The sequence below is a fragment of the Lepidochelys olivacea genome, assembly GCF_965140295.1.
Source record: "Lepidochelys olivacea isolate rLepOli2 genome assembly, chromosome: 1".
Classification (NCBI taxonomy): Eukaryota; Metazoa; Chordata; order Testudines; family Cheloniidae; genus Lepidochelys; species Lepidochelys olivacea.
The window spans coordinates 232,652,924-232,672,761 of NC_140411.1; the positions used below are offsets into that span (position 1 = coordinate 232,652,924).

The window sequence follows — 19,838 nt, forward strand, 5'->3', positions numbered from 1 at the left end:
AGAAATATTTAGTGATGATAATACTATGGTGACTGACAAACTACAAATACCCATTTTACATATGCAGAGTAGATTCTAGCAACGTATGCAAGATGCCACTCTTTACATAGCTTAGTCATCTAAAAAGTGGAACGAAAGCAGTGAAAAAAGTCTTTCCTCCAATCTGCTGCAGCAAAAAAGCCAGCAACACCAACTTCATTTCTCACTGCCAAAATAAGGTCACATGCTGAACATCCACACCTGTCTTCAAAGGACAAAGGTTGATTGTTTTCCAAAAAGCATAGCCAGACTGGCAGCAGCAGAAGCACAAAAACATCCTCCTGCTCTACATGACTAATTGTCCTCCCTCAAACCTATTACACTCCTTGAACTAACCATGGCAAGGAAGGGTGAGAAAAATATGGTCTCCAAAAGCATAATAATAAATACACACAATCCACTCATTCAGTAGGGGCCAAATCCAGAGGATTTTATTTTGATCAAATTCCCATGGAACTCACTAGTGTTTTTCTTAAGTAAGGCCCACCGGATATGCCCTCCCTATCCAATCACCCTTTATTTTAAGTTGCTTGTAACTTTCTCATACTTTAATCACACAAGGTCTCAACACAAAGATGGAGGATAGATAGCAGAATACAGTCTGGTAATGATTAAGATGTTGATGTAATATATATATTATATATATAATTGGGTGAAGTATTAGTTATTGTCACACTCTGATATATGAACATGGTTTGCCTTATTCCTACAGCTGTCCAAACCATGGATTATTCTAATCTGCTCTTTTTTCTGCCTAATACATTATGAGGATTTGTTGTTGCTGCAATTTCAGCCAAAGTGTGGCCCTAAAAATAGGTAGGCCTCTCAGTCAAATGATGTATATTTGCCTTCCAAGAATTTCCTACAGATTTTGGAAAACATATGGTGCTGAGTTGGGAGAGGCAGGAGAGCTGAAAATGTCTGAAAAGAGATGAAAATCTGGTTTAAATGAGCATCTTGGGCCCTAACTCAAGACCTATCTGGAAACACTTATGCAGGTGACTAATTTTACTCATCTGCTCTATTATATGGTCTAGTTAGCAGGAATTTTAGAAAATAATCCTTGTAATCAAAAGAGTAAACAGTGAAAAGCAACACATTTGTAGCCTGTGGAACCCAATGACACATGATAACACTGAGGCCAAGAGGATTACACATTTTTATGGATAATGAGAATACCCAGAGTTATATTAAATAGAATGCACCTTTTTAAAGAGGAATATAAACCCTCATGCTACAGGAATAAGCCAACCACTAATAGATGAAGTTAGGAAGAAACTTTCCTTATGAGCAAGTTATTCCATAATCACCCTCTACACGTCACCTCTCACTATCTTAGATAGAAAAGGAGTACTTGTGGCACCTTAGAGACTAACAAATTTATTTGAGCATAAGCTTTCGTTAGTCTCTAAGGTGCCACAAGTACTCCTTTTCTTTTGCGAATACAGACTAACACGGCTGCTACTCTGAAACCTCTCTTAGATAGGGCATCTTTCCTTGAAACATCTGTTACTTGCCACCATCAGAGAGGGGATACTTACCTTCATGTCATGGCAGTCTTGGATGTTGTTTGATTTAAGAACACTTTCACTGCAGATTTGACAAAATGCAAAGAAGGTACCAATAAGAGATTTCTAAAGATGGCTACAGCACTCAACCCAAGGTTTAAGAACCTGAAGTGCCTTCCAAAATCTCAGAGGGACGAGATGTGGAACATGCTGTCAGAAGTCTTAGAAGAGCAAACGCTTTGATTCAGAAACTACAGAACCTAAACCACCAAAAAATCGACTTTGTTGGTGGCATCTGACTCAGATGATGAAAATGAATGTGTGTCAGTCCACACTGCTTTGGATTGTTATTGAGCAGAACCTGTCATCAGCATGGATGTATGTCCTCTGGAATGGTGGTCGAAGCATGAAGGGGCATACGAATGTTTAGCACATCTAGCACATAAATATCTTGTGACGCTGGCTACAACAGTGCCATGCAAATGCCTGTTCTCACGTTCATGTAACATTGTAAATAAGAAGTGGGCAGCATTATCTCCTGTAAATGTAAACAAACTTGTTCAGCAAATCACTAAGACGAACAAGAAGTAGGATTGACCAGACTTGTAGTTACTAAAGTTTTACATTTTGTTTTTGAGTGCAGTTATGTAACAAAAAAAAAATCTACATTTGTAAATTGCACTTTCACAATAAAGAGAGACTGCACTACAGTGCTTGTATGAAGTGAATTGAAAAGTACTATTATCTTTTTACAGTGCAAATATTTGTAATCAAAAATAGAAAATAATCACTACGCTTTGTACTGTTGTAATTATCAATTTGAAAATGTAGACAACATCCAAAACATATTTTAATAAATGGTATTCTATTATTTAACAGTGCAATTAAAATAGCAGTTGATAGTGATTAATTTTTTAAAATCATTTGACAGCTCTAGTGTTCTGTTTTGTTTTTTTAAACCATCCTCTAGGTACCTTTGCCAGGCATATAAATTCTCTATTAAATTCTATAGTATGGTTCCAAGAAAAAAAACCCTAGAGAAAAAGTTACTGAAATTTATAGAGCACTTTTCTGTAATTACCTTTGTTGTATTAGGTCTGTTAATCAGCAATGAGGTGGTTATTTCTCCCAATTTAAGATTAAATTTCCACAGTCAATTGTATAGGCTCACAACATTATGTAGCTATTAAAACCAACAACCACAAAAGTCTTCTGTAGAAACTTAAATATGAGTTCCTATAGAAGACTTTTGTGGCTGCTAGTTTTGAGGGGCAACTTGGAGTCTTTTCATACTGCATCAACATTTATCTTTGTTGGGCAGACATTTATCTTGAATCACTAGGTGATAAATTTTAACCATATTGGGGGCTCACTCAAGGACCATGTAAAAATTTAACAAAACAGGTGGTGGCATGATACACGTGCACCATGTCTGTGAATGTGTGGCAAGCATACCTAGGATTGCCAAAGTATATACTAGGGATGGGTGAACCAGGGTGAATAAAAGAAAAACCTAACTGAAATTTTTGCACAAACAAAACCCAAATCAGAAACTCTGGTGATTTAGCAAAGATTGCTTAATTTTCTGTTTCATTTCCAGGTTCCAGCTGGACCAGGAGTGCCAAAACACAGTGGTCACCACTAAGTCACTGTTTACTCAGTTACCCCACACAAGTACTGAGCAGAGATACTCAAAACCAATTCAAATTTTATGACAAAAATTTTGTTACATTTTAATTTTTAAAACAGGATAGTATTTTCACAAAAAATTCCCACTGTTTCTTTCCCTCCCAGCTCTAGTATTGAGACATGGCAGCGATTTCCAATTTACCATACAAGCAGATGCTGTGGTTACTCAGATACCAGTGCATGGTAAGTGCTGGTAAGTACTGTCAGGCCATCACTGTGCTATGAGAAATACAGCACTTAAGAACGGCCATACTGGGTCAGACCAGAGGTCCATCAAGCCCAGTATCCTGTCCTCTGACAGTGGCCAAGGGCAGGTGCCCCAAAGGGAATGAACAGACAGGTTATCATCAGGTGATCCATGCCCTGTCATCCAATCCCAGCTTCTGGCAAACAGAGGCTAGGGACACCAATCCTGCCCATCCTGGCTAATAGCCATTGATGGACCAATCTAGCTCCCTTTTGAACCCCGTTATAGTATTGGCCTTCACAACACCCTCTGGCAAGCAGTTCCAGAGGTTGACAGTGTGTTGTGTGAAAAAATACTTTCTTGTGTTTGTTTTAAACCTGCTACCTATTAATTTCATTTGGTGGCCCCTTATTCTTGTATTATGAAAAGGAGTAAAACACACTTCCTTATTAACTTTCTCTATACCACTCATGATTTTATAGACCTCTATCATATCCCCACTTTAGTTGCCTCTTTTCCAAGCTGAAAAGTCCCAGTCTTACTAATCTCTCCTCATACGGAAGCCATTCTATACCCCTAATAATTTTTGTTGCCCTTTTCTGAACCTTTTCCAATTCCAATATATCTTTTTTGAGATGGGGCACCCACATCTGCACACAGTATTCAAGGTGTGGGTGTACCATGGATTTAGAGGGGCAATATGATATTTTCTGTCTTATCTATCCCTTTCTTGATGATTCCCAACATTCTGTTCGCTTTTTTGACTGCCGCTGCACACTGAGTGGATGATTTCAGAGAACTATCCACGATGACTCCAAGATCTTTTTCTTGAGTGGTAACAGCTAATTTAGACCCCATCATTGGAAAACATAATCCTAACCATACATATACAATGTGCATTACTTTGCATTTATCAACATTAAATTTCATCTGCCATTTTGTTGCCCAGTCACCCAGTTTTGTAAGATCTTTTTGTAGCTCTTTGCAGTCTGCCTGGGATTTACAAAACTACAAGATAGTTATCATCCGCAAATTTTGCCACCTCACTATTTACCCCTTTTTCCAGATCATTTATGAATGTTAAATAGGACTGGGTCCAGTACAGATCCCTGGGGGACACCACTATTTACCTCTCTCCATTCTGAGAACTGACCATTTATTCCTACCCTTTGTTTCCTATCTTTTAACCAGTTACCAATCCATAAGAGGACCTTCCCTCTTATCCCATGACTGCTTATTTTGCTTAAGAGCCTTTGGTGAGGGACCTTGTCAAAGGCTTTCTGAAAATCTACACTATATCCACTGGATCTACCTTGTCCACATGCTTGTTGACCCCCTCAAAGAATTCTAGTAGATTGGTGAGGCGTGATTTCCCTTTACAAAAACCATGTTGACTATTTCCCAACAAATTATGTTCATCTATGTGTCTGACAATTTTGTTCTTCACGATAGTTTCAACCAATTTTTCTGATTCTGAAGTGAGGCTTACTGGCCTGTAGTTGCCAAGGTCACCTCTGGACCCCTTTTTAAAAATTGGTGTCACATTAACTATCCTCAGTCATTTGGTACAGAGGCTGATTTAAATGATAGGTTACAGATGACAGTTACTAGTCCTACAATTTCACATTTGAGTTCCTTCGAACTCTTGGGTGAATACCATCAGGTCCTGTAGACTTATTACTGTTTCGTTTATCAATTTTGTTCCAAAACCTCCTCTAAAGACACTTCAATTTGGGACAGTTCCTCAGATCTCTCACCCAAAAAGAATGGCTCAGGTTTGGGAATCTCCCTCAGATTCTCAACAGTGAAGACCACTGCAAAGAATTCATTTAGTTTCTCCACAATGGCCTAAATGTCTTTGAGTGCTCCTTTAGCATCTTGATCATCCAGTGGCCCTGCTGGTTGTCTAGACGGCTTCCTGCTTCTGATATATTTAAAAAAAAAATTTGCTATTACTTTTGGAGTCTTTGGCTAGATGTTCTTCAAATTCTTTTTTGGTCTTTCTAATTATATTTTTACACTTCATTTGCCAGAGTTTATGCTCTTTTCCTCATTAGGATTTATCTTCCACTTTTTAAAGGATGCCTTTTTGCCTCTCACTGCTTCTTTTACTTTGTTTAACCACGGTGGCTCTTTTTTGGTTCTCTTACTAGGTTTTTTAAATTGGGGTATACGTTTAAGTTGAGCTTCTATTATGGTGTCTTTAAAAAGTTTCCACACAGCTTGCAGGGATTTTACTTTTGGCACTGTACCTTTTAATTTCTGTTTCACTGACCTCCTCATTTCTGTGTAGTTTCCCTTTCTGAAATTAAATGCCACAGTGTTGGGCCGCTGTGGAGTTTTTCCCACCACAGGGATGTTAAATGTAATTATATTGTCACTATTACCAAGCAGTCCAGCTATATTCACCTCTTGGACCTGATCCTGTGCTCCACTTAGGACAAAATCAAGAATTGCCTCCCCTCTTGTGGGTTCCAGGACTAGCTGCTCCAAGAAGCTGTCATTTAAAGAAATGTCAAGAAACTGTCTCAGCATCCCTTCCTGAGGTGATTTGTACCCAGTCAATATGGGGATAGTTTAAATCCCCCATTATTGAGTTTTTTATTTTAATAGCCTCTCTAATCTCCCTGAGCATTTCAGAGTCACTAGCACCATCCTGGTCAGGTGGTCTGTAATATAGCCTACTGCTATATTCTTATTTTTCTAGTATGGAATTACTATCCATAGAGATTCTACAGTACAATTTAGTTCATTTAAGATTTTTACTTCATTTGATTCTATGCTTTCTTTCACATATAGTGCCACTGCCCCACCAGCATGACCTGTTCTGTCCTTCCGATATATTTTGTACTCTGGTATTACTGTGTCCCATTGATTATCCTCATTCCACCAGGTTTCTGTGATGCCTATTATATCAACATCCTCATTTAATACTAGGCACTCTAGTTCACTCATCTTATTATTTAGACTTCTAGCATTGGTATATAAGCATTTTAAAAACTTGCCATTTTTTGGCTGTCCCCTATTGCCTGATGTAATTGAATGGGACTTTTTTCATTTTCTCATCAGATCCTCCCTGTATTTTATCATTTTCCATCCTCTCCTCCTTACTAGGACATAGGGAATCTCCATTTATAGATCCTCCCCTAAGGCAGGGGTTCTCAAAGCCGGTCCGCCGCTTGTTCAGGGAAAGCCTCTGGAGGGCCAGACCGGTTTGTTTACCTGCCACGTCCACAGGTTCGGCCGATCGCAGCTCCCACGGGCCGCGGTTCGCTGCTCCAGCGGCGCGGGCCAAGGGACATGCTGGCCGCCCTTCCCGCAGCCCCCATTGGCCTGGAGCAGCGAACTGTGACCAGTGGGAGCTGCAATTGACCAAACCTGTGGACGGGACAGGTAAACAAACCTGTCCGGCCCACCACGGGCTTTCCTTGAACAAGCGGTGGACTGGCTTTGAGAACCACGGCCCTAAAGGCAGTCCGAACCACATGCTCCTCCACACCTGTTGGCTTTCCCCCAGCCCTTAGTTTATTTAGTGGTAGTTCCAGACCAGACTATAAGCAAGTACTAGAAAACCCAAAAGCTCCTTTTTCACAAAATGTACCCCATTTTGCACAGCCCAGAGGTTCAGGTGGTTTGAAGAAGGTTAAATTAAACAGCCAAATTTCTGGGTATTTATCTGAAGCAACCCCGCCCCCCAACTCCAATTTTTGATGTTCATCATGACCCAATTAAAGATGGCCTGTATTAAAAAAAAATAGATGCCTATATGGCTATGATTTCCATTAGCTACCTTGACTGTGCCAGTTTTAACTGTCACCTTTTATGAAAGATTGAAAGTAGTTTCTCTAATAACTCGTGAAAGTTAAAAACCCAGCCAGGTTGTATAGTAGGTAAAGCCTGACTGAAAGCCACATCCATAACTGCTGCTAGAATAGGTGTCCATAGCAACAACCAACCCATCCCCCAAAACCAGCATGGGTCCAAAGCTGACTAGAAAGTATCTCTCTTCTCTCAGACTTTGAGAAGTGAAGAAGTTTCCGTGGATTTAAATGGCCAAACCCATCATCCCCCAGATCAGTATAGAAGAAGATCAAATATTTCCTGCTCAAGCTGCTCATACTTCTCATAGAAAAGATAATAATTGAGGACAAAGTTGAGGCCTGAAATTTGGAAGGCCCATCACTGAGAAGCCAATGCATATGACTCATGCATAGCAATGAGGAGGATCCTGTGTTGTGGCCTGGAAAAATCAAGGCAGGAGGGGAGGACTATAGTTTGTTCATATGAATTTGTATTGTCTTCTTATACTGGTGAGACTGTGTACAGATAACGATCCTTCTGTAGGAGCTGTTAAGGATGTAATATGATTTAGATATAAATAGCTTAAATAAAGGGAGTGGTGAACATTATTCACTTTATCTGATCAGTTTAAGTTACAGTACGCCCTGTCCAGTCTATACTAGTACAATTAACACCACCTGTCTAGCTAGCCTCAGCCAATCAATATGACAATTTTAAGGCCATTTTGTAATTTACATTGCTTTATAGCATAGTAAAGTCCTTTTCACTGGCACACTCCAGTACAATAATATTTTATACTTTTATGACCCCTTTTGCCCAAAGATCTCAAAGCACTTTACCAACAATTAAGCAACAAAACACCCCTGTGCATTCAATATGTATCATTGTACCAATTTTGAAGCTCGAGGCTCTGTTCCTCATCTCCTTTGTAAAGAAATTTTGCACTACACCAAAAGCACAAGTTGACCATAGAGCTGCACGGCATTCACTGGGAACTATGGGTGCTGGAGCGGTGTAGTGACCTTACAAAGGGTCAAGGAACAGGTGCTGCTTTATGTCCACCTCTACGTCCTCCAGCTCAAAGGTGAGTCATGTTCCTCTCAGGAATACCTGAGGATTGAGCTTTGAGAATCTGAAGACACAGAAAAATTAAGGGTTTGTGGCCTGATTTCCAGAGGTGCAAAGCACCTAAATTCCTATTGAGCCCAGCAGGTGCTCAGCCCCTTTGCAAATCAGGACACCCATTTAGATGCTTAAATATTGATTTAGGCAGCTAAGTTTGGCAATGAATGGCCAATGAAAGCATCAGCACAGAGCCAGGAATAAAACCCCAAGTTCAAAGTCAGAGTCACCTGCTTTAACCACTGGAAATATGTCAATTAAACATCTCAATTATGAGAGTCTTATTGGGATATGCGTGCTGGGAGATATTTTTTAAAAGCCTTTTCATAAATGGGACTAGGGGCCAGCTCCTCAGCCAACCCAATGATTGGCTGGAATGACTTGCATGGCCTTCTGATTCTTCTCCCTAAGGTGCCTTCTCTCTCTCTCTCTCTCTTTCCTGAAAATCCTACCTCAAAAGCAGTTACCTTCAGGAACTATTCTTCACTTGTTCCCCCTCGCGCCCCCCCCCCCAAAAATCTTTCTATACCCTCCTTTACTGAACTGTTTGCCACATGCTTCATTGTGTCTTTATTGGTTTGGTCTCTCCTGTGAACTGCCTGAGGCAAAAAGCATGTCTCATTCTACTGAAGGTTTTACAAAGTGCCATATACATTTCTGGCACTACATAAATGAGGATTGATAACATTCATAGAACGTTGCATTTAAAACTCTGTGTAGCTTTTCCACCATAAAAACCTGTATCAGTCTTGCTCCACTAGCTCTCAACCTAAAGCCAATAGCACTCAGAGGATGGAAGCCAGACCCTCCACAGGCTGCTGTGAATCAGCAAGCCAATGACCACCATATTGCTAAACATGAGGGAGATTCTGGGAAAGAGGTAGAGTTCTGTGATGATGTGGGGGTGGGAAGAAATGTCCTGGTGTGGAACAAGACCATGGAAAAGGTTGAGAACGACTGGTCTAGTTAGTTTAAGGTCAAAGGTCCACCATCTTGAAGGAGAAAAAAAAAGAATGTGGGAGAAAGGGCAGCAGTTTAAGAGTGTTGTCAATGGTAAGTATTTTCAACCAACAAGAGTGCATTTGTCGGCGGAGCAAAGAAAGAAGTTAAAGATAAGGGAGGGGAGGAGATGAAAGAGAATAAAGAGGCAAGGGCAGGAGGCTATGGGTTTGAGAGGCTGAAGATGAATAGGCCTCACTTTCACAGAATAGGGTGGAGGAGAGGGTGGACTTGGAGGTCCGAGATGGGAAGGAAAGGAAGGAATTTATGCCTAAGAGCCAGTCTTTAAGAAGTGCTCAGCTCTCACGCAGGGGCCAAAATAAGTCGCCAGGTTTTCAGTAGAGATCAACTCATTGTGTTCTGAGCTCTTAAAATATTTCCTATTAAGTATCACAATGGGAGCTGTAGGACACTGGGGACTTTTTAAAAAACTGATCCTTATCGAAATGCCTAGATGGGAGCTCAACCCTTTTTTTTTTTTTTTTGGGGAGTGGGGGGGAAATCTCTCGCCAACTGAAAGTGCTGAGCACTTTAAAAATGGTTGTGAGTAAGAGGAGCAGGTTTTATGCTTTAAATGCAGATCCCACGTACTGTTTCTTGTGTGTCCTGAAGAGGGGTTTTATTTTTTTGTGAATTCCACAGTTTTCTCTCTCTTCTAGAGCCTCTGGAGATGGGCACGGCCAGCTGATACGAGGGTTTGAGAACTAATGAGACTACAGTTCCTTTGAGATCTGCTGCACATGAGAAAGTGTGCCTGGGAATCTCAACAGCCCTGACCCTTCTCCAGTTTTCCCCTGGCATAACTCCATTTACTCCAGTGGATTCAGTCCTGATTCACACCAGCATGAATGAGAGGAGACTTGATTCCAAGAGCCTGAACAAGCTAGAAACAAAAAACAATGGTAATGACTATTCTCCTGTGTCCAAACAGATTAACCGGAACTATAAACAAAAGCCAGATCAGGTTTTTCAGACCAGAAGCTGAAAAGAGCAGTTCTATTTTCTTTTATGGACCACGGTAAAGTAGATCTTAATATTTAACCATAACACAATAAAATGTAAAAACAGATTCATCTAGACCTATAGTCTGGGAGGAACTTAGGTATCTGGGATTTTCAAGACTCCTAAAAAACCCAAATAATTAAAAAAAATAGAGAATTAAAATGGGGGCACCTCAAAACCTGTTGGGCAGCTCTGATAAGCACCCCTGACTTAAGATAGTCCCCATGAGGTTTGGAGAAATAGCTGAACGTCTCAGGGGAACAGGCTTGCTTGTGAGATTTCTGACACGTCCTACTTCCAGTTATGGTGGAAATACTGTGAGAATAGACTTTCATGGAAAAATTCACTATTTGTGCTTCTAGTACGGACTGGGATCTGGGTGTGGAAAGGCCACAAGGAAATGAAAATGAACAAGAAGAATAAGAAGAATACATAATGCTTCTGTAGGGCTTTTTCATCAAAGCAAAAAGATGGATGGATAATCATTATTATTCCCATTTTACAGAGGAGAAAATAGAGAAGTTAAGGCCCAGGACTCACAGGTATTTAGATGCCTAATTCCCATTGATTTCAATAGGAGTTAGGGGCCTACATACATTTGAGGATCTGGTCCTAAAGTGACTTGCCTAAAGTAACATAGCACATCAGGACAGAACCTAGCAAATGATTCAGCACTCCTAGCTCAGCGCCACATCTCTTCGAAAGCCCTGCTTCCAATGGCAGGGCATTTATCTGAATATTTTCAAAATTGCATAAAAAGGGGTTCAGCTTGAGTTAAAGCCAAGCTCTGGACAGAGGTTTCAGTCATCTCCTGTTTTAGCTTAATTGATTTACCTGGCTCTAGTGATACAACAGGTACATTCTGCTTTTAACGGGAATAGGTCATTGAGACTGAAGCAGGAGACTGATAACTCCGCTTTTGCTCTCTGGGCACAGAGCCCAATAGTGCCTAGAACTACATTAAGCTCAGTGGTTTCTGCCCATGAACCTTTCCTTTGGTTTCTAAATAGCAACCCTTGTATTTCAAATGAAACTCAGCTGAAATTGCTAAGTTTCACCTGGTTTCATGTTGAAATAGTTTTAGTGTGATGTGGCTAAGTGTATCAATTCCCTCTCTAGCAGCTAGTCCACACAGAAGATAAGAGCCTACTACTGCTACTAATCCATGGTGTTACTGGTTTTGCTCAGGGGTAGAAGCCTGTGCTTTCAGAGCTATGGGTCCCAGATTCTGTCCACACTGATTGCCTATAGTGTGGTGGTGGTGAGGTGACACAGTAGCCACAGAACCAAAAAGCAGCCCAAGTTTATTCAACAGATTTGTGGAGTCTTATCACAACAAACTGAGGCTAAGTTTTGAATTTGTAATGAAACCTGAATCCACTCTAGTTTTGCCTGGTTTGGTTTTCACTGGGAACATTTTGTTCTAGTTGTTTCACTAGACAAGTTCCCTTTCATTCATGCTAATAGACTAAAGCACTTTGTCACACTGTTCCTAACTGAAAATACCTTTACCACTAATAAAGCAAAAAATCAGTCAGGATCTATTTAACACATTAGCAGTTTTCCTTCATTTTTCTATCATATTTCAACAACAGCTAGGGGGTCAAATTCATTCCTGCTGTAATTCTGATGGAGTTACACTGGGGGTGAATTTAGCCCACTGTCTTTAACTTCATTAAAAAGGTCTTGATAATATATTTTACAGTTCTTAAACAGCTGGTGAATCTGAACAATAATCAAATACTTTGAAAAGAGCACTTGAGTGGGATGATACTAAAACAAGCATATATTGATATTTTACACCACCTCTTTCCGTTCTGCTGTGCTGCCAAGAAAGGCAATGTTGCTCATTTCTGCGTTAATAAATGAGTTCCAGAAAGATGCACTTTCTGCTACAGAATAGGAGCATATTTGTTTTATGAGCAAGACACACTCCATCCCATGCCCATATGCGTGAGCTCCAATCTCTACACTGGCCTAATACCAGCCCAAAAGACTGTGAGCAGTATATCTGCACGCAGGGTGTTCTAACACAATAGATCTCCTCCATGGAGCACCTCATCTCCAAATTCTCTAATGCATAGTTTCCAGAATATTCTGTCCTACAGATCACCGGCAAAGGCCCTGGGAGCTACACTGACAAACTTTGCTCTGGCTCACAGGTTCTCAACCTTTCCCAGCCAGCGTCCCAACAAGTAGCTGGCATATCCATCACAGTGCAACCATATATAAACAAATAATGGCACAACTTCTCAGCTACCTCTTTATTTTTTAAGATCTCATGAACCAATATCTCGTAATCCTTTGCATCAGCTCCCACAGCACTCCTGACATCACTTGAGCTCCACTTAAACATCGTCTCTCCTGGCTGCTGGGAGTTACAGATCCAACTTCTCAATCTCACCTCTCTCTTCCAGTGCCATTCCCCACCTCCTCCACCGGAGCCTGGCTGCTGAGAATGGAAAACAACATGCTTCTCTTTCCTCCCCTACATTTGATGTGTGTGTTTTCTCAGTAGCTCTCAGACACTTGTCTCTCCACTTCTCACTCTCCCTGAAACACATATATCAGGAAGAACATTCTCATGGTCACCACACCATTCAACTCCAAGACCAGGCAGCGTGAGCAGAAACCCAATCAGTGGCATGTGTAATTGTGCTGGTAAGGAATGTGCCTACACCAAAACCTGCTGGTAACCCAACATGGTGGAGCAACCCACAGACTGAGAGCTGCAAGTCTAGCCAACACATTATTATTTAATACTCTAGCTAGATTCTTAAATTGGCACCCATTACTTTTGTATCTTTAGGTCTTCTATATAGGTGTAAAGGTGAAATGATTGTAAAGCTCAAAGCAAAAAGATCCTAAGAATTATGTAGCCAGAATCTTGTGTTCCCAGTGTCTGTGGGAGCTCTGCCATCACAGAGGTCATGCAGGTTGATGTGTGCAAAACCCAGGAGTTTTAGTTCAGACTTGAGTTTTGCTTTGAAATTTTAGGCTAACTCAAAGTGTAAATGTACCAATTTTTGCCTGGCTTCAGGTGGAAGCCATGCAAAACAACTGAGTTTTGCATTACTTATACCCAGCCCACACCCATCCAAATGTCAGTCCAAATTCCTGCAAACAGTTCATAAATCATGGCAAATATTACCTGAGTTATGGGTTGGTCACAAAACCTCAATGACCATTGGCCTGGCTGGGGACTCCCTCTGGAAGGGTAGCACAGCTTTATGTGCCGATTCTCAGGTCTACCCCGCTTTTTTTTTTATGTTGGCTGCATACAGGCAAATCAAGGAGCATGCTCAGCAGCTGTAAACTTGCATGCCCTCACTGACTTCAATGGAGCAATGCCAATTTACTCCCACTGGAGACCTAGTCCTGAATCTTTGTGGCTGTTTATCTGTCCTTCTAATGAAGAGGTTATTCAAAATTTGGGAGATCCATAGTGTGGATCTGAGAAGAGAATCTGACCATCAGTGTTTGCAGAAACTTTAGGACACGTTAACTTAAAAAAACGAAGTGGAAATGTTGCATGCCCTAGTTTATTGTTCCCCTTTCACCCTCACCTTGTAATGGAGCAAGTCCTATTGGAAATTTCTCTTCTGTAAGTGAGGGCAGAATTTCACCATGCAAGACATAACTGAACTTTTAGATCTATATTTTGGAAGAAGAGAGAGAAAGGGGAAAGAGCTAATTAAAACGAGCCATTGTCTGTTTAGAAACTCAGGTCCTGATCATTCCAACTTTTTCAGGATTGGGCCTTTGACTTTTAAGTCTCAGAGATAATTTGATAAGGATTGCTAACACAAAGATGTAATTGTTATGTGCAGCAGCTGGATTAATACAATTAACCATAACAATTCAGGTCAAATAATCCTCAAACTAATAAGGATTTATGTTTATGTGGTACACTATACACTGGTCTACTGCATCAAGAATCTTTTCTTTGTTAAAGTGCCTAAACATGTATTTACTTGGTGGGAGATTGTATGTTCTATTGGTTGAATAATGCTCAGAATTAGTACAAACATGTAAGAATACATCTACTTGAAATATGGTCCTTTGGGGAAAAATAACAGGCATAGAAAACATGTATAATACACTCCCCAACACAGGAATGTTACCATAGCCACATGTACTGTCTCTCTAAAAATGATTAAATAAAACAAGGCCAAATCCTGAGAGATGCTGAGTGCCCCAAACTCCTAGTGACTTTTACAGGAGTGGCCTGTGCTCAGGATTTGGGCTATATTTCTTAGCTGATTGCATGTATGTGCATGATCATAATAGACTTACCAGGGACCCCACCCTTCACTCCTGCCACTGTGTTTTTTATGCCATTACTGCATTAGACAAGGCTAGCCTGTCACTCACAACTTCAAATTTCCTCGTTTTAGCTGGCTTGTGTCACACCCTTCAGACTTTACAGACTTACTTGTTTTGCATTTCATAGTAACCCTTTAGTCCCAAGAGCCACAGGTTGTGTGTTCTATGGCAAAGGATTTGGGATATGGCAGGGGGGAACGAAAGGGTTTAAGTTACAGTCTTTTTTTAACTCATCACAGTGTGGAAGCTAAAAGAACAGCCAGTTCTTTTCTGACACTATTATAAACACATTGAATTAGAGGTTTATAATTATACTTTCACCCTCTTAAACCTGACTGGTTTTTTGGGGGGGATAACAACATAAGTAGTAAACATTTTTTTCAGTATTACTAACCATCATTTAATAGCAAACAGGTAAATAGGTAACATAATATACCTCTGGTGCACAGCAACCCTGTATTTTATTCAAGGTATTGGGTGTTTTGGGGAAGAATATGAAGGATTATATTATACTGCAAGTTTCCTCGGGAAAGTAAATTAGACACATAATTGCAGGAATATTTATAGTTAGTTTAGCTCATATATGGTGTAGGACATGCAGTTGGTTAGTCTTAAGTGTAGCATCATGCAGATTGCATTAATGTTGGCAAATGCACTTTATGTAGAAACAGACTTTATGCTTACAATTATCCCAGCCCAATATGGAGTGTCTCTGACTAGTAAAGAAGAGCTGATGCCTGCCATAATGAAGCCCAACACTGTTATAGAGATGCCTAACACCAGCTGCAACAAAGCAACGAGCAGCGGGAAACGGCAGCAACAACAAGTGTGGGATTCCTCCTCCTGGCCCGTTTTGGGATCCCCCTTGGCTTTCTTCTTCATTGCTGGCTCCTGCTGCTTGGCTGGATCGGTGCTTTTCTCCCCTTCAGGTGCCTTCCCTGCCTGGTTCTGGTTATTAAGGGATGCGTTGTTCTGAGGTTTCTTCTCCTCTTTTCTCATGTTGATGAACTTTTTTTTTCTGGCTGATGGGCGTGTTGAGGGGTTGTTTTTTTGTGTGTGTGTGCCCCCGAAGCTTCGCTTTGTGCTGGCTGAGTTGTTCCTGGTATTTGAATCAAGGAGGCTGAACAAATATGGAAAACATTTGGAGCAGATTGTCAGAGCTTCTAAATGCCACATATAGCCCGGAGAAGAGGGGGAATCAAGGGGGGTAGTGAACTCCCAACATGCAGAAGCAGATTGCCTGTGCTGGGGCTGGCTGTGCACACGAGAACTGTGCATATGTAATCAGAATCACCGCTTGTGTGAACTTAATTAATATGCAGGAAACCATTGTCTAGGTAGGGGCTGCCTGAGCACATGGGGGATTGATTTGATTTGTGCGTATGAAATTAACAGGCACCAGTTGATCACCACACTGCAACTGTGTTATTAGCACGCAGAAGATAATAGAATAAATCAGTGGGGTGCTGTGCACACCGTGTGCAAGTGCGTGATTTTTGCATGCAAAAGTCTACTGCCTGTGCGTCTGAGTGTGAGTGCAGAGGTGGGGAGACTGTATCTAAAAAGAGTGTGTCAGTGACATGAAGAAAATTCAAAGCCAGTTTCCTGGATTTCAAGCAATCCAGAATTTGCCATAACTTTAAAAGGCAAGGGGAGGTACCGAATATTTAACAAATAGGAACACTAGGGACTCATCTTAAAAAACGTGTACTCCTTTTGCATGCATTATGGAAAGTAACAAGCACTGGTGACTATGTGCAGGTACCGATGAAGCATAAAGTATTTGTTGGTACCTTAACATTTGCTAGGGCCACGCTTCATCATTAATCAATCAAGGAAGAAGCATTGTATCACCCCATCACACTTTCTTATTTATGCTTATGGGTAGGATATACACAGAAGTGTACAGGTGAATGGTATTTTACACACACACACACACACACACACACACACGGTCCTGCAATGGAATCTGTGCAGGTGGGCCCCTTGCAGAGCCTCACTGGGGGCTCCATTTGGACATGGGAGTGCGCTCATCCACAGAGATTTCATAGCAGGATCGGGGCATGTAACATTAAAGGGATGCTTGAGGATCTTGTATGTAAATACAGGAGTAAAGAGAGCTAGGTAATGAGCATTCTATTAAAAAACACAATCTATGTTTTTACCACTGAGAACAGAGTGCAATATTTCTCATATGGAAAGAAATCATACATCCATTTAAATGATACATAAATGCTCAAAAAAAGAAATACCAAACTGATATTAGAAGTATCAAACTATAAGGTCCTGATACATAAAGCAAGCCTTTAAATAGGAATTCAACTAACTTTGGGGGAATTACTCAAGTGCTTAACATTAAGCATGTGCTTAAATACCTCACTAGACTGAGGCCTAAGTATGTAAAGAATGACATATTGGCCAGAATTCAGCCATCACTTGCGTCCTGTGAAACCTGGCCCCGTGCCCGCAAAGCACTTAAGTGTGAAGCCGAGCAGTACTTGTGAAACCAGCAAACACAAGGGACCACATTCTGCTTCCAGTACACTGGTGAAAAGCCATTTAAATCACTGGCATAACTGATCAGAATTTGGGCCCAGCATTTAGAGAAGAGAATGTTTTCTTAGAATGAATGATAAGAACAAATGGAGAATTTAGAGGAAGGGAGTCATCAGAAAGTGTGTGTGCGTGGGGGTGGGGGTAGGGGGGAACTCACACAACCATCTTGGAAGGATACAAAGTCATGCTGGAGAGAATAACCAAAATGTTGAAGTACCCAAAAAGGATCTTACACATGCTGAGGGTGCATCAAGGAAGTCTTTCCCTTGAAATATTAGCAATATTTTCTGGGAAACTACACTATTTCCATCTCTTTATGGCATTTAACAACAATGAACTATGTCTGCTGTATTAATAAATTATGATGTCACCTTGTTTTATGGGTTAAGCAATATCCTCTTCAGATATTTATACTATAGGTGTACAAAAGAAAACTAGTCATGAAGTGATTTCAGACACTGTACATGCACATAACTCACAAGTGACATCAGTTCTTGTTACCTAAATGAAGGACTAGAAAATACTCTTAAAACAATAATAGTGAAAGACAAAATGAAAGAAAAAATTGGGAAAGATATCCTCAAATATTTGTCATCTATCAAACTGAGCTTTTATATCTTCTTAGTGACAATATTTTATAATAAGCATGGCCTATTCCTTTTTAAAAAAATCATGAAAATACTTTTCACTTATATCATGTTTTTCACCTGACACCTCAAAGTACTTTACAAAAGAGCGTAACTATATTTATGCCATTTTATTGATGGGAAAACTAAGGCACAGAGGGTTTAAGTAGCTTTCACAGGGTCAGACCTAGAGTCAGGGCAGAGCTGAGAATAGACTTTGGTTTCTTGATTCCCAGTTTCCGTCCAAGCTGTGGGGGGGGGGAGGCAGTGAGAGAATCAGTATACAGTTAAATAATTTATTAAATTGAATTTAACAGACCACTAATCCATAAACACAAGGAAATATTCTTTTGGAGTTTTCTGAGTTGCAGTTCCTCAACTGTGAGCAATCTGTGCTTGGAGAAGGATTTGAGGTGGTGGGCAAAAGTGGAATAAAGCCACCTTTGCATGGTGAACTTGAGGGAGTAAGTTAGAACAGCTCAGAACTGCTCATATTTATGTTGGTTGGTAATGCACGTAAGGGTTTTTTCCAGAGTTAGGCATGGTCAGAGATGACAGAGTTGGCTAAACCAGGAATCCCCAGTTGTTAGGGCAACATTAAGTTCTCTTTGAATTGTTGTGTGTTGCAAAAGGAGTGTGTTGGAGGTGGAGTATGTGGATATATTTATAATTTATTTACATATATTTTCCCCTTCCCCTCCAACTCAGATCTGAAGTGAGGTTTCTTTTTCAAAGAAAATGTCAGTAAGATTTTTAGCACCTGGATTCTGGTCAAATAGCTGATTAAAGAGAATATTCCACTAAAGGGGCCAAACCCCACCCTGCTTTATTCATGCAGACAGTGCTATTGATTTCAATGGGTAATTCATCTGAGGATTTGCATGACTGACTGTAATGACTGCTTGCTTGTCTACTGAATGAAGAATCTCTCTCTCTCCCTCTCTCATTTTTAAATAGGTGCCTAAATATATATATTTACCCAATAAGTATCTTAAAAATCTGGCTGTGCTCTCCCGGCTTCGGACGGTACTTCAACAATGCAGATCGTGCAAAGAGAATTTTGGTGTGGATTTTCAAAGGGGCTTATGGGAGCTAGGACCGTTCCCTTCTCCCACGGAAAGTCAGTTGGGCACCTAACACCATTTGTCCCCTTTGAAAATTCCAGTCTTAGGGCCTATTTCTGTACCCCATATGAAGGGAGAACTCAGTGGGACATTTTGTTTGTGTGAGGACTGTAAGGTCAGGACACGTGATTGTGACACATGAACGAAATAGGCTATAAAGCTCACCTTGTCACAAGCAGTTTGTTTTGCAGTAAGTACTAATGTAACACTATTTTTCTTAGGAAACTAAACAAAATAGTTCCCTTCTCAGCCAATCACTTCAGACTGTAAGGGTATGTCTACATGGCACCGACTCTCAGAACCCAGGTCAGCTGACTCGGACTCACAGGGCTTGGGCTGCAGGGACATAAAATTGCAATGTAGACGTTTGGGCCTGGGCTGGAGCCCGGGCTCTGAGACCCTCCCGCTTCATGGAGTCTCAGGGCCCAGACTCCAGCCCAAGCCCAAAGATCTATACTGCAATTTTATAGCCCCACAGCCTGAGCTTTATGAGCCCATCAGCTGACCCAGGCCTGTCACAGCTGCGTAGCGGGTCTTTTATTGCTGTGTAGACACACCCTTAGATTAGGGTATGTCTAAACTGCACACTAAGCCTAGGCTCTGACTTGGGTTTGAGCCCTAGCCCCACTTCTGTCCACACAGAAGTCGGTTTGACTCAGGTCAGCGAGCACTCAGGTCCTGGGTCCTCGGATGCTGTTAGGAGGGTGGCTCAGAGCCCAAGTTCCACTGAGACTCGGGTCCAAGCCCTGAAATTTAGCAGTGTTGACGTAGGTCAAGCCACAGACCTGAGTCAGAAGGACTGCGTAGTGCAGTATGGACACATTAGCAAGGCCTGAGTCCGGCAGCTGTAAACCCAGGT

The 19,838-nt window shown here is 41.0% G+C and overlaps 1 protein-coding gene across 5 annotated transcripts in view; it reads right to left on the reverse strand.

Annotated features, from left to right (window-relative positions):
- Positions 1-19,838, reverse strand: part of SSPN (sarcospan) — a gene marked incomplete at its 5' end in the record, with an annotated part of 71,044 nt that overhangs the window by 21,624 nt on the left and 29,582 nt on the right. Inside the window, one exon of one of the 5 annotated variants that reach the window (XM_084638883.1) lies at positions 15,358-15,793. The exons of 1 other annotated variant lie outside the window; for it this stretch is intronic. In XM_084638883.1, the coding sequence (XP_084495009.1) occupies positions 15,358-15,672 (315 nt within the window). Of the gene's footprint in view, positions 1-13,498; positions 13,579-13,913; positions 13,974-15,357; positions 15,850-19,838 lie in introns of those variants that run through there. 3 more of the 5 variants (XM_084638882.1, XM_084638885.1, XM_084638886.1) reach the window with 3 other exon arrangements.